The 14,289-nt window shown below is 42.9% G+C and overlaps 1 protein-coding gene across 1 annotated transcript in view; it reads right to left on the bottom strand.

Annotated features, from left to right (window-relative positions):
• Positions 1 to 3,078: 3,078 nt before the first annotated feature.
• The window catches only part of GPR176 (G protein-coupled receptor 176), a 123,636-nt gene continuing 112,425 nt past the window's right edge, over positions 3,079 to 14,289 (bottom strand). Inside the window, exons 2-3 of the mRNA XM_010359788.2 lie at positions 11,105 to 11,357; positions 3,079 to 6,343 (exon numbers count right to left, since the gene is read on the bottom strand). Coding sequence (XP_010358090.1) covers positions 5,221 to 6,343; positions 11,105 to 11,357 — 1,376 coding nt within the window. The 3' untranslated portion in view covers positions 3,079 to 5,220. The remainder of the gene's footprint in view (positions 6,344 to 11,104; positions 11,358 to 14,289) is intronic.

The following is a 14,289-nucleotide window of genomic DNA, read 5'->3' as shown; positions in this document are numbered from 1 at the left end:
CTAGACAACTCTTTAAATTTCTTGTTTTCTCCATAAATAACCTGGGTTTGCATGGAGGACAGAGGTAAGGGTTAGGGAGACGGTCCCACCCTCCTCAAATCACCTCAAACTTTTGTCTAACCCCGAGTGTCTCAACCTTAGCACTACTGATATTTTGGACCAGATAATTCTTTGTTGTGAGGGTCGTCCTCTGCGTTAGAGGGCATTTGACAGCATTCCTGACCTTTACCCAGTAGATGCCTGCAGCATGCCCCACTTCTTGACAATTATGACGAAAACTTCACTAGCTTAACCCCAGGAGTCCCCTCTGTTCTCCTAAAACCTAGTTTTTGAGACACAAAAACTAGGAAGAGATTCAAAGGATATCTGCTTTTCCTTGAGGCAGTGAAAGCCTCGTCCCCTACCCTGAGGCAATGCATGTGAATGAGAGGGGCCAGGCAAAGGGAGAAGAGAAGTTAGATGCACAGGGAATATGGTTAATACAGCAAGAGCATCAGGCCGTGTGTTCTATTTTCTCACCTGTTGCCTTAGAATGTATACCACGTGTTTATTCTAGTGACTCCTTTGTGTATATATTACATTTTGTATATGGATTGCAATGAATACACATATAAAAAGAAATTTGAGGGAGGCAGAAAGACTCCATCCCTAAGTTCTGATCAAAATAGCTGATAAAAGAATTATTCTTCAAGCCCAACACACATGCCTGGAACTGTGTTTCTCAGTATTGAACTTCACCTCCAACTTTGGAACTTACACTCCTAGTGAATTAAAAGGAGGCTTGGGTGTTTGAAGAAGGAGATGGATCAAAGGCCTTTCATTTGATGCCTTTTAACTCTGCAGGAGTCATTCCAAGGAAATCAATAAGAGCCAGCAATAACTCCACTGAAAGCAAATCTTTCATCACTCGTACACGACAGAGACCGCGCCCCTGCTCCAGGTGCTGTATCTCTTATGTATTCATTCACCATTCACTCATTTTAATCTGGCAATAAGAAGCCCCTGAATCCCCAGGACATGAAGTGCTATAGAGGTTTGCATAAACAATGCTGGAGATCAGAGTTTCATTTCCATACAGGTTTCCAGACCTTTATTCTACTGATCAACTAACTGATACCTTTCGCACAAATGGGGGGAGACGGGTTGAAACTGAGGCTAAGAAAAAGGGAGCTGTTTTATCTTCTGAAACCTCACGTATGGAGAATCTAAGCTCATTTCCATTTATTTTATACATCTTGCACAAAAACGCTTTTGATGCTGCCCTGGGCATTGATACTTACTTCAATTCCTCTTTTATTCACAGATTCCCAGGTTATTTACCATGACTCATTTCTCTTTTGGTTACAGAGCTCTAATGTGGCACATTAGTTGGGATATAAATCTGCGAAATACTTACAACTATTTGGGGAAAGTGCATCGCTATGCTATGGTATTACTGACATCGTATGTTGAGACATTGGTAGTCTACACCATGAAAGCATTAACCCTTTCCCTCCACCAAAATTCCGCCCGTAATAAACTTTTCCCTTGTGCATCTCTGATCCGACCTGTAGCAGCAGCTGCATGTGCGCAGAACCACCTCACCTCTGGGGCAGGTCGGCCAAGAGCTCAGCAGTACCCAGCTGGGATGCAGCAGTGGCTTTTCTCCTCAGATGAATCAGACCGGTGCTTGAACTCCAGATGTTCACTTAGACCACCAACTAACTTGCAGTTTCTTTCCTACAGCTGGGGCCACTTCGGATTTGTATACCTGTCGTTCGATACCCTGTGTACTCAGCTCTGCTCTTACTTCAAAATGGTCATTGAGTGCATTCATATTCAGATATGGCCTACAGGTTAGTGGCCAAGGTGAACCTTTTTTGAACATCCTATTTTTTTTCAACTGGGAATTGTCTAGTTAAGAAATACTCTGGCTTACACAGTTACTTTTTCTTTAGGGAATCTAATAGTCCTTTGGCATTATGTATTACCCCAAAGTATCATCATTATGAATATGAATTACTGTTAGAATAACTGGGGAAAAGACCTGTAGTTTTCCAAGAATATTCCACATAAGCTGCCTAGCCACTTTATTTTTTTATGTAATGTGTAAGTGCTAACACTGATACAGCTGTACTCTGTGCCAGGCATTGTGTTAAACAGATTATCTCATGTAATCCTAAAAGGCGCTCCACGCCTCACTCGGACTCCCTGAAAACAGAGCTTGAGACGAGGGCTTTGTGCAGGTAGGATGTTTGGGAGGTGATCCTCGAGGGTGTGAACGAGGGCTGCAGAAAGTGAGTCGGAGAAGGAGAAAGCAGAGCCAGTAGAAGGCTGCATTATTGAAGCACCATGGTGGGCCACAGGGACTTAACTCTGTCAGTGACCTCTTGAGAACTGGACAGAGGCCTCCCACAATTGTCCAGCAGGACAGGAAGCAGGGGCATTTATCCAGTGGTTCCCATGCCCCACAGGCCAAGGATTATTCCCAGCCACAGGGAGCTCTGCTTGCAGGGAAGTGAGTAGATGCCGCCAGCAACAGCCCACTGTGGACACAGCTAAAGTCATAGGTGAAAAATGTGAGTAGGGGCAACAGAAGCTTCTGACACAATTATCATCCTCCCATTTTACAGAGAGGGAACTGAGGTACATGGAGGTGACTTCATCCTCCCAAGCTCACAAGGCTAGTCAGTGTGGGGCCAGGATTTAAACATAGGCCATCTGACCTCAAAGCTCATGGCCCTAACTGTTGTGCTCCTGACCCCGCGCCCGCACAGGAGGGGTGATGATGGCTGCACTCCAGGCTTCCCTTGTGTAGCTCCGCCTAGAGATTTGGGTGTCCATCGCCAAAATCTGGAACCCATCTTGGTGATATTTTTTCAAATGTTGCATTTCCTCCTTAGGGAATTTATTTTCTTTTAGTTGCAACAACACAAGAAAATGCTACTGAAATGCCACATCTGCATTCATGAGAAAAAAAAAATGAGTATCTTTCATCTGAGACCATGTAGGAAGAGACAGGTTCCAACAGTATATCACTCGAGGGAGATAAAAAGGGGAGAAAATATAGCCCATACAACTTTTCTTGCTTTCAGAAACTGCTTTTCATTTTTTTATTAAAATGTTATTCTTCAAAGAGTATAGAAATACACCTGGCAATGACCTGTTAGAAGTCAGCCATCTGCTTCAAACATACATAAGAAACATACCCAACCAGATTCTGCCTCATCAAAATTTATTAAGTTGTACATATACAGTATATTATCAGAACAACACCAAAGTGGCTACACTTGACAGATTCTCCTAAAGTGGACACAATTTTCCTAGAGATTATTATTCCCCTTGATAAAAGTTGTAATGATTGTGAAAGCTTTGAAAGATAAGCTTGAAGGGCCACAGCGTTGACTATCAGGGCAAGGAGCTATAGATGCCATGCACACAGGGCCCAGGAGGCAGTCGAGCCGTGGGAGGGTGTGGCAGCCCTGTTTCTGCTGTGAGCAAACAGTGCTATGAGGAGACCAACACAAAGAGGAAGGTGCTTCCTCTCCAGGGGCAGGGTCTTTGGGTTGACGTTCAGGAAACACAAGACACCACACCCAAGAGAAGTAAGGAAAACAAAACTCCCGACAGGGTCTAGGCTCCCTCCAAGAGACAGGGCCAGTGTGGTCAAAAGAGGGGACGAATTGAGATGTGGAAGTTTGCTGGTGAGGACACCCACTTCCCTTCAAGCTTGCTCAAGGCACCAGACTAGCTCCCCTAAGTAGCAAGAGCAAGAACAAAACACCCTAGAGAAAAGGGCAGAGCTGGCACTTGGTTTGTCCTCACCAACAGGGAAGTGTTATCGGTGGTTCTAATTCAACCCGGTGAAATCCACCCCAGGGGGGTCCCAAATTGCTTGTGAGGCTGATGAGTTGAGGACACGGCCCTCCCTCTTCTACCCACTCTGGCTCCTACAAAGACAGGGAAGGAGGAAGTGAAGAGCTCATCTGGGCCAGATGCTGCCTTGGCATCTACAATGATTATTTCTCCCTGTTCTGTTCCTCCTCTGTGTCCAAAATTAAGAGAGAACCACAGTTGTACAAACAGACTGAAAAGGAGACTGGCCACACCTGAGTTCTGGAGTCTTCCTCGGAAGGAAACCATCTTTGTCAGGTTCTTGCCAACCTTTTGGGCAGAATCACCTTTCCAAATCAGGTCTTTTCAGTTTGATGTTTCCAAAGAACCCAGCTTACACTAACTCTCCATTTAAAAAATACCTTTTAATTCCAAAAGATTGCATAAGATGATTTTTTCAATACACTTGACTCATACTGGTTGTTACATAGCACCTTTCATGTGAGATCACAGGGAAGAGAAAAAAACTACAGCGCTAGAGGCATCTCTCAGGTATCTCCCCCTGTTAGCTTCTCTCTCATTTGTTGAGAAAACACAATTTAAGGTGAAACGCATAGTGAAGACTTTTCAGTGTTTTCCAACCGCCACTGACCCTGACTGCAGGGGGCAGGTGGATCTCTCTGAGGCGTTGGTGGTGCCAAGGGAAAATCAGAATTATCAAGGACGAAATATCTCCCTTACTCCTGGGCACATCTATTGGCATGTCTACCACAGGTGTGGAATCGTCATCCCTCACCTACATCCCAATGAAAGGGAAGAAGGGTATCAGGAGAAACAGTGAGTCATATGACTGGGGCTTCCAGAGAAATGGTGTAAGATGCCAAATCCCTATCTTCTCAATAGAAAATGTTTGACATGTTTAAGTTAATCAAACAGGCATTTTTCCTGGGGCCACCCTGCTCCATCAGGATCTTGGAATTCCCTTAGAGTGCCCCGGCTCCCTGTGAGCTCGGAAAGTCTTCTCTCCGTGTGTTCTCTGCGGAGCCCAGGGAAGTCTTCTCTCCGTGTGTTCTCTGCGGAGCCCAGGGAAGGAAGGCAGCCCCGGAAAGTGTACATGGAATACCCGCTCCAAGACCCATTCGAAACTGCCCAGCTCTTGTCCTCACAGAGAATCATGTGGACTTCACTAAGGACATGGACCACTGAGATGGATATGTATACTCCCTCAATAAAGAGGACACTGGATTTTATGTAGATTTCCCTATCATTCAAAAGCATCTAGCCCATATTGCAGGAATCAACTCACACTGAGTTGCAAGGAGATCATACAATCATATGGCCACAGTATTCCCACACTCTGGTGGGATATGGAAGCTCCCCATTGCTTCCAAGAATTTACCATCCTTGCTAGGAATCCACCTTTGGAAAAATGCTCACTTTATTGTTCCTGCTCATCTTCCGCTCCACCCTGCCTACCTTGGGCACCTTTGTCTGGATCAGCTCTTCTGGGGTGTTACCCAAGGGGGGAAGCAGCCGCTTCTTGCTGTTTCGGGTCTCTGAGAGCCACTGAGGAGGCAACTCAAAAGGCCCAAAGCCAAACTGCAGGGAATACTTATCAGGGAATGTTTCAGGTTCCACAGGGGCTGCTGGTGCCACCTGGGATACAGAGTCCACTGTGCCCAGGGGTGGGGCAGAGGGCACAAACTGTGGCCGCTGCTCTCCCTCCAGGCAGGTGCTAAATATCTCCTTGGCCTGGAAGTCAGCTGAGCCAATGTACTTGGCCTCACTCTCTTCCTCATCCTCTGTGGGCTTAAAGATCTGCTGCTGCCCAATGTGGAACATCTCCAGGAGCTGGCTGCCCGAGCGTATGCTGGGTTCCAGGCTGGCCTCAGCCACACCACTCCCTGTACTGACCACATTACGGCGACTGTACCGGTGGTGTAGTTGTACCAGGGTCCCTATCAAGCACTTGCGGACAGATTTGTTCACAGTAAGAAAGAGAACAGGGTTTGCCAGCAGGGAGACTTTGGGCAGCCAAATGGCAGTGAGCAGCAAGAAGACGGAAGTGTCGGGGACATTAAGCACAGTCTGGTAGACGACCAGGGTGGCGTAGGGCACGCTACACAAGATGAAGACCATCACCATGGAGAGCAGGGTGGCGTGCAGCTCGGCCTCCCGCTGGGAGGCATAGGGAATAGAGATGGTGTTCTGTGGGGTCCGGAGCGCTGCTATGATGACCTTCTTCTTCTGGCTGGCACTCAGGGCCCGTCGGATCAGTATCATGAAGAGGAACACCACCGCCACAGGCACAATGACCGTGGTGATGTTATACACCAGAACGTACACAAGGTGGCCCAAGGAGTTGCTCCAGACTTCCGTGCAGGTGGATGTGGCATAGATGTCCGCCACATTGGTTACTGCAAACACAGGGACACTGGCCACCACTGCATGGGCCCAGATGTACATCACCAGTTCACGGGACTTGGCATCAGATATTTTCCTCTCCAGTGGATAGAGGACTGAGTAGTACCTGCAAGATACACAAACAAAATTAACTCCACAGAAGACACTTTTTAAATTAGGGGACTCTATATCACCAAAAGCAGGTGAGAGGGAAGAAAGGTCAAGTTCTTTTATTCAGCCTAAGATAAAGAAACACTGAGGGAATCCCAGAAGCCAGACCGTAAGTTTTGAGGACTTTGCAAGTACAATAAGAAGCGTCATGAGACCAAAAAACAGAAACCTTTCCAAAGGAGCAGAGGAAAGCCCTGTCCTCACCAGGCTTGACAGGAAAACAAGGAAAAAATTTCAATTCATAGCTAGCTTTATCATTGTTGCTACCAGGATGAAATCTCAAAGAGTGCCCTCAATATAAAAGATTTCTCCGTCTGCTATAAAGATATCTACTTTTCAATTTGAGGGTAAAGAGTAATTGGTAAAAAATTGTACATGGGCTACAGAAGCTTTAGGGCAACCTTCAAAGCTACCAACAGAAATCAGTTTGTCTACACACATATCTAAAGCAGACCACGCCACAGTCCAGATATCATCAGCAATTACAGCTGTTCAGGGCAGAAGAACCCAGTATGAAGAATGGACTCTGACAAGGTCCTTTCACAAAAATCAATTCAGCTGACAAGAGTTATGCCTGCTCAACAGTCATTGCTCCCGTGATAATCACTCAGTAACCCTCAGGGCAATTAATGGGTCTAAAATGCCTGCACAATTAGATTTTTGTTAAAATCAGATGAGACTTTGGTTTTCCTTCCAACCATTAGCTTGATCGTTCTGTAACCACCTAAACAGAATTCCAAAAGCACGCTGTTTCAGTATCACCAGAGACTTGAGGGAACCGAGTAACTCTTCGGACGCTAGAACCACATCTGTAGTAAAAGGGCTGCCACTAGCCCTCAGAGATATGGTCAGTTTCTTCACATTAGTTTGGCCATATCTGTGCAGTCAGTTAATGCTGGGGTTGACCTTACAACCTTAGTGACACCCATTCACTCATAGGGCAAGTAAGCATGCAAGCCTTCCAATAACATGTAATTCTTTTTTTTTTTTTTTTTTTTTTTTTTTTTTTTTTTTTTTTTTTGAGATGGAGTCTCACTCTGTCTCCCAGGCTGGAGTGCAGTGGTGCAATCTAGGCTTATTGCAACCTTTGCCTCCTGGGTTCAAGCCATTCTCCTACTTCAGTCTCTCAAGCAGCTGGAATTACAGACATGTACTACCATGCCTGGCTAATTTTTGTATTTTTAGTAGAGATGGAGTTTCGCCATGTTGGCCCAGTCTGGTCTCGAACTCCTGACCGCAGCTGATCCACCCGCCTCGGCCTCCCAAAGTGGTTGGATTACAGACATGAACCACTGTGCCCAGCCTCCTGTAACAGGTACTTCTGAGCACCACCTATGCACCAGGTCCTATGCCTGGCACTGGGTTATAAGAATGAAAAGACACAGGAATGTCTCTAAACCCAATGGGGACAAAGATACACACACTAACAATTATGAACAAGGAGATGACAGCTCTACTAGCGGCAGGCACAAAGGAGGTACAGGTAGCGCCTAAAGCCACCTAGGAAAATAGCAAGAGAAGGAGACACTGCAGTGGAGTCTGGCAGGGGGACCAGCAGAAGGGGAACATTCCAGGCTGAGAGAGATGGGATGCAAACACAATAGTGACCACGGACAATCGGGGAAGGAGGGAGCATGGTAAGATGTGTTCTAGATTTCTTTCTGGGAGGAGGGAAAAAGAGAAAGAAGTACCTAAGTGATGCATGCTTTCACATTTTTTCTCTGAATATAGGTAGTTTTCTAAGGACAACTCAGTAAATATGTGATGGCCCCACCCTACACATGAATACATGCTTAGGAGTTCACTGGCTCTGACTGCCATTTGCTCACTGACATGTAACAAACCCAGGCTTCCATTAATTTCCAATCCTGTTATGTGTTGGGAAGCAGATTGCAACATAGGCACACAGGCTCACTATAAATAATGTTCTTAGTGTGTACACCTCTAAACGGTGATGCAAGAAGTGTAGATGACCTCCCGATTAACCTGCTTTGACTTAGTGCCATGAAACAAATAGTTATGAAGGAAGTGAGAGAAAAGACTGTCTTCTCTTCTTCAGGTGTACATGCAGATGCTTGCAAGTAATTTGCATCTGTGAATAACAAAATAGGAATTTACCAGCCCTCTTTTCCTACTAAAAGGACTTGTTTTACTTTTTAAAATTATGGTAAAATTACAGTAGCTTTTCTGCTGGAAAGAAAATGAGAATTTCTTACTGTTTTCGTATTTCTTTGTTTAAGACCAAGGCCCCAGAAATAACCCACAGGGATTATTGCACTGCTTCCAGGTGTAACAGCAAACTGTTCAGAATAATGTATTCTCCTCCTTGTTGAGTCTTATTTAAAAAAAAAAAAAAAAAAACTTTCAGGATTCATAGCAGCATTACTCACAATATCCAAAAAGTAGAAACAACCTAAATATCTACCAACTAGTAAACAGAGAAACAAATTTGGTATACTCCTAAAATCGAATGAATATATTAGTTGGCCATGAAAATGAATGAAGTACTGATACATTCTGTAACACGAACGTTGAAAACATGCTGAGTGAAAGAAGCCAGACACAAAAGAACACACATTGTACGATTCCACTTACATGTAATGTCCAATAAAGTAAACATGCAGAAAAAGAAAGTAGACTCATGGCTGCTATGGTCTGGGCACAAGGAGTGACTGTAAGTAAATGGGCACAAGTTTCTTTGTGAGTTAATGGAAATATGTTAAAATTATATTGTGACGATGGCTGTACAACTCTATAAATATATTAAAATTCATTGACTTATATCGTTTAAATAGGTGAATTTTATCATATGTAAATTATATCTCAGTCCAGAATATCAAACTGAAGACTTAAGACTTTACCAGAGGAGGTACTACCAGGAGAATTCAGCAGGACACTGAACACAAAATGGTTCAACATAAAATGCATTAGCGCACCCACCAGAAGTACTCTTGAGAAAGGACTCTGACTTCACTCTTATATTTGAGTCCTGTGCAATGGCACTTTCCAGATATTCAAAAAGCAATGGAAGAGATGCAACGCCACCATAAAGCAGGCATGGCAAATTGGCATCTCAGGGCATACATTCATCTTGCTAAAAGGATTCAGATGACTCACATAATACTTTTTGAAAAAAAATTAATTGGCAACATTTTTAAATTATGGAATTCTAGATTTTTTTATTCCTCTTCTGAAAGAATAGAAAAGTCCTGCCCACTGAGTCTAGATTCCTACAAAGCAATTATTAGCTGCAACTGCTGAGCGGCTGATCCCCATGAATGGGAATGTGGACACACTCTTCACAGGCCACAACTGCAACCTGGCCTGTTGTTGCTTGACTTGTCACCTGCCTTGTTTGGCTCCATGGATGGTGAGATTCCAGTCCCTTCTAAAGAGCTGCAGCTGCTCTGGGCAAGATTTGATGGTAACATGATTGCAGAAATATATCTAAGGAAGAATGTGCCATCAGAAGGGAAGCCTGAGAAAGAGAGGCAAATATAGGTGCAGCCCATCCTAACACAGGCCATAAATAATTCACTTAATTCTTTCTACTGCTCTGGAATCTGAGGCTCAGAAAGTTTAAGCAACTTTACCCAAAGCCACTCAGCTAGAAACCTATGTAAGCAGGACTCAAAGTCAGGCTTCTATTCCAACATCCATTCTCTTAACCACAACGGCAATGACTTCTCCCAGTACGCTGTGGGCTTCATGTAACTCTATATCCCTCCATGCAGACAGCATCAGACAGGTGAAGAAATCAGGGTCCCTGGCCTGAGAGGCTGAAATGACTCTATAGGTGAGTTATACAATCAATACCGTCACAGGTCAATAAGGTATTATGTTTTGAACAGACAAAGAGTTCTGAATTTTCACCTTAACCTAAAATGTAGTTAAATTTTAACATAGGGCATAAAATCAGAATAGCCAGCACTTTCCCTTCAGCAATGTTTCCTCTCTGTTAATCTTGAAATCAAAAGTACTCATGGATATAAAATACTTTTCAATTCTTGCTTGCTTACTTAATTCAATTCTCTAGAATATATTATCTAAACTGTATTCATGAAGCACTAGCTAGAAAAGAAAAAGGCAGGAATTTGCTGATTATGAGATCTTTACACAGTTTTGATAAAATTGATCAAATTATGTAGAATTGCAGTAACTGAGAGGTAAGGTTCACTTCCAAATGAACATCCTTTTAAAGAGGATGGGAAGAGAAAGCAATCACCACTGCAATATGAAACCTTGGAAATAAATCCTCCAGAGGAATTCTGGTGTTACCTGGCCAAATCCAACTGACCATCTAATCATTTGTTAAATAACCACTGAATCATTCCCTTGTTCTTTCAGAGCTGTTCCACACTGCATCAAAAAGCCCTCATTGCAGAGTTATCAATCAGATGAAAAATCTACTGCAAATTACAACACAAATACCACCAACTGCAACCAAGCTGAAGTGACACCGTGATCTAGCAGCTCTGCCCCAGCATCCTCATGGAACTCTCACCCCCAGGTCTTCTCTCAGTGGTTCTGTTTTCCCTGGCTGTTGCTAAATCAACCTGTCCTTTGCGAGGCATCTGTTTTGGACATTTATTCTCTTTCTGTTCATCACAAGCAGACTAAAAAGCAGTATACGGAACACTGACTACTCATTTGCTTCATGATGCTAATTTTTTAATACAACTCAAAAGAAAGTTAGCTCCTGGCTACCTGATCTTACCTGTCCAAAGCAATAGCAGGGAAGCTGAGGATGGTCACAGAGCAGAAGACTTTGTGCAAAAATTTGACGACCTTGCAGAAGAGCATGGTGTAGATCCACCAGCAACAGTGAGGACTGGTGCTGAGGATGATGTCGAAGGGCACACAGACGAGGCTGGCACAAATCCCCGAGCAGGCCAGGTTTTTAATGAACCTGTTGGTGACAGATTTGAACACGGTTGTGCGGCAAGTTGACCATAACACCATGAAGTTTCCTGGCCAGATATGAAAGAAAATAAAATAATTTAAATAAAAATTTAAAAACTCTAAAAAGGAAAAAAATACAGGTTAAAAAATGTAAAAAAAAAAACACACACATTTGAGAGTTGATTTCAAAAGATTTAATTTAAATCCTATTACAATTAAAATTTAACATATTATATGATATATTATGTCAATTAGGTGACATTATTAAATCACTTACATATCAATGTCTAGAAAAAATTTTAGTGGTGAGTTTCTCTATTTAATTTTGGGCAAAATAGTATTATAACAATAGCTTAGTCTCATCAGTATATAAACAATTTGTTAGTTATTACTTAATCCCAGGCAGTCTGCTCTTATCAAGTTTTTCAATGACCTCCACATTGCCAAACTCTGCAATAGAAATACAGTGCAAGCCACACATGTCATCTTAAATTTCTGGTAGCCACGTTTTGAAATAGTAAAGAGAAGCAGGTGAAATTTTAATATTTTTTATTCAACCCAACAGATCCCAAATATTTCAACATGTAATGATTACTTGAAAATTATTAATATTTTGCATTCTTGTTTTTGTACTAAGTCTTCAAAATCCAGTGTGCATTTTATTTTACACTGACAGCACATCTCAGTGTGCACTAGTCACCTTTCAATAGCCACAGGCAGCTCGTGACCACCATACTGGACAGCACCATTCTAGACTTCAGCAGCGGTGATGCAACCAACCATCTCTCTTTGAGCATTGTCCTCTGCCGCTTCCACAGGCCTACAACCTCCTGGCTTTCCTTCCACCCTCCCACTTCTGCCTATCCTTGGCTGCTGCAAGTCTACTCTTACCAGGTTTTGCAGAAGAGCATGGTACAGCTCCACCCCCTCTATCCTCTCTCAGTAGCCTCTCCCTACGTTAGACTACCCATTCTGGTAATTTTCCATCAAAATGCTAATGACTCCCAAATTCATGTCCTAAAGTAGGCGTTTCCTCTCAGCTGCAGACTCCTTTTTCCAGATAAACTTCTGATACCCCTCTCAATCCCCACCATGTTCCTCAAGGGTTTACCTACTCTGATGCCTACTGCCTAATCTCATACCTTCCTTCCCCTGGCTTGCTGGGCTCCAGCCACTCCAGCCTTTGATCCGTTCCTGAAACACATCAGGGCTAATCCTGCCTCAGTGCCTTTGTACATGTTTTTTTATACTGCTTGGGATGTTGTTCATATGGCTGATTACTTTAAATCCCAGTCTTAGTTTAAATGCTGCCTTGTCAGAAAAGCCTTCTCTAACCATCATTTTATTTTAAACACTAACTGCTCCTGCCTCCACTATGCTCCATTATCATATCCCATTGCATCTTTCATAGTTCTCATCACAATTATTCATTTGTTGACTTGTTATCTCTCCATTTCATGAAGAAAAACTGTATCAATCTTGTTCACTGTTATAACTCCATGCCTAGCTCAGTATCTGGCACAGAGTAGGTGTTCGATAAATATTTGCTGAAGAAATGAATTTGTAAAATAAGCAGACACACAGTAATCAAAAGTCCCTGTGGTAAGAGAAACCTCTCTTGTAGTATGTATGTCATGTAAAGATATTCTAAGTCAGCAAGCAGTTCCCAAATCTCACCATACATCAGAATGACTGTACCAGAGATACTGAATCACAGTGCATAAGTATGGCACTGGGAACCTGCAACTGTAACAAGCACGTTGGTCCAGTTGGCCCCCAGACTACAGTTGCTTTTAAACCACTTTTAGACAGAGTCCACAGCCCCATGCCCAGACTCTCACAAGGAACCAGTCCTCAGGCGTGCAGGCCTGCCTGCTGAGGGGTTTTATTAGAATTTACATGCTCATGAATGAGGAAAGTTGTTTTCATGCTGTTATTTCTTTAAAACCAGAGACTGCTATAATCACATTTTATTTCCATCTATTTATATGCCTCTAGGCAGCATCCAGAGCCTAATCTCTTCTGCTGTTAAGAACCTGAGGCTAAAGAATCCTATGTTCTTTCCATTCTCTAAACCTCTCCTCTTGTTCTCTCTCCTCATTTAAAACTGACTCATTTGGTTCTAAGAACCTGAATTGGACCAATATGTCAGGAGAGACGCACCCATACCCAATACCCAATTCGCTGCACATTTAAAAATAAATGTGTGTGTGTGTGTGCTTGTGTGTGCACGTGCATGCCCACACAGCCACAAAGCAAGATAACTATATGATTATTTAACCTCATTAGCACTTCAGATTCTCCTTCATTTTACAAGGCATGCCAAGTAAGGACAATTCAGTATATATTTAAGTAACAAAAGTTTCAACCTCCATATACTTTTTATTTTAGAAGTCACATTGTAAGTCACCTAATCTCCCCTAGAAATGCTCTAAGCTCTGGAACTATTCCAATTCCCTATGTATTCCCATTATACTTTCTAATGTTGAATTCCATGACAATACCCAATGCCGTAGCTATGGACACAGCAACACAATTAGGATACACTCACAGCCCATACAACCAAAAAGGAAATAAGAGGTAGAGAGTGGTGACACTGGTACAAGTCTGCCTCCCTGGGACTGCTGTAACTCTGTCATTCCTCAAGAAAAATAACTAAAGGATACTAGGCTTAAGACTTGAGTGATGAAATAATCTGTACAACAAACCCCTATGACCCATGTGTACCTATGTAACAGACCTGCACATCCTGCACATGTAGCCCTGAACTTAAAATAAAAGTTAAAAAATGCAAATTAAGATTTCTCTTTCTGTAATATACGTAATAGTCAAAGAGAGTGGATTTGGAAACCAAAACATGTGAATTAACCACAACTCTGACAAACCATGCTTGATTGATAATGAAGAACCTTTTTCCAACTAAATTTTGCCTCTGCAAAATTTTAGCTTTGGTTGTCTTTTTTAACTGGTTTATTGGCTTTGCATCTTTGAGAGCAACAA

Source organism: Rhinopithecus roxellana, chromosome 5, assembly GCF_007565055.1.
Source record: "Rhinopithecus roxellana isolate Shanxi Qingling chromosome 5, ASM756505v1, whole genome shotgun sequence".
Lineage (NCBI taxonomy): Eukaryota > Metazoa > Chordata > Mammalia > Primates > Cercopithecidae > Rhinopithecus > Rhinopithecus roxellana.
Note: the sequence above shows the minus strand (reverse complement) of the source record. Positions and strands in the feature narration are given on the sequence as shown.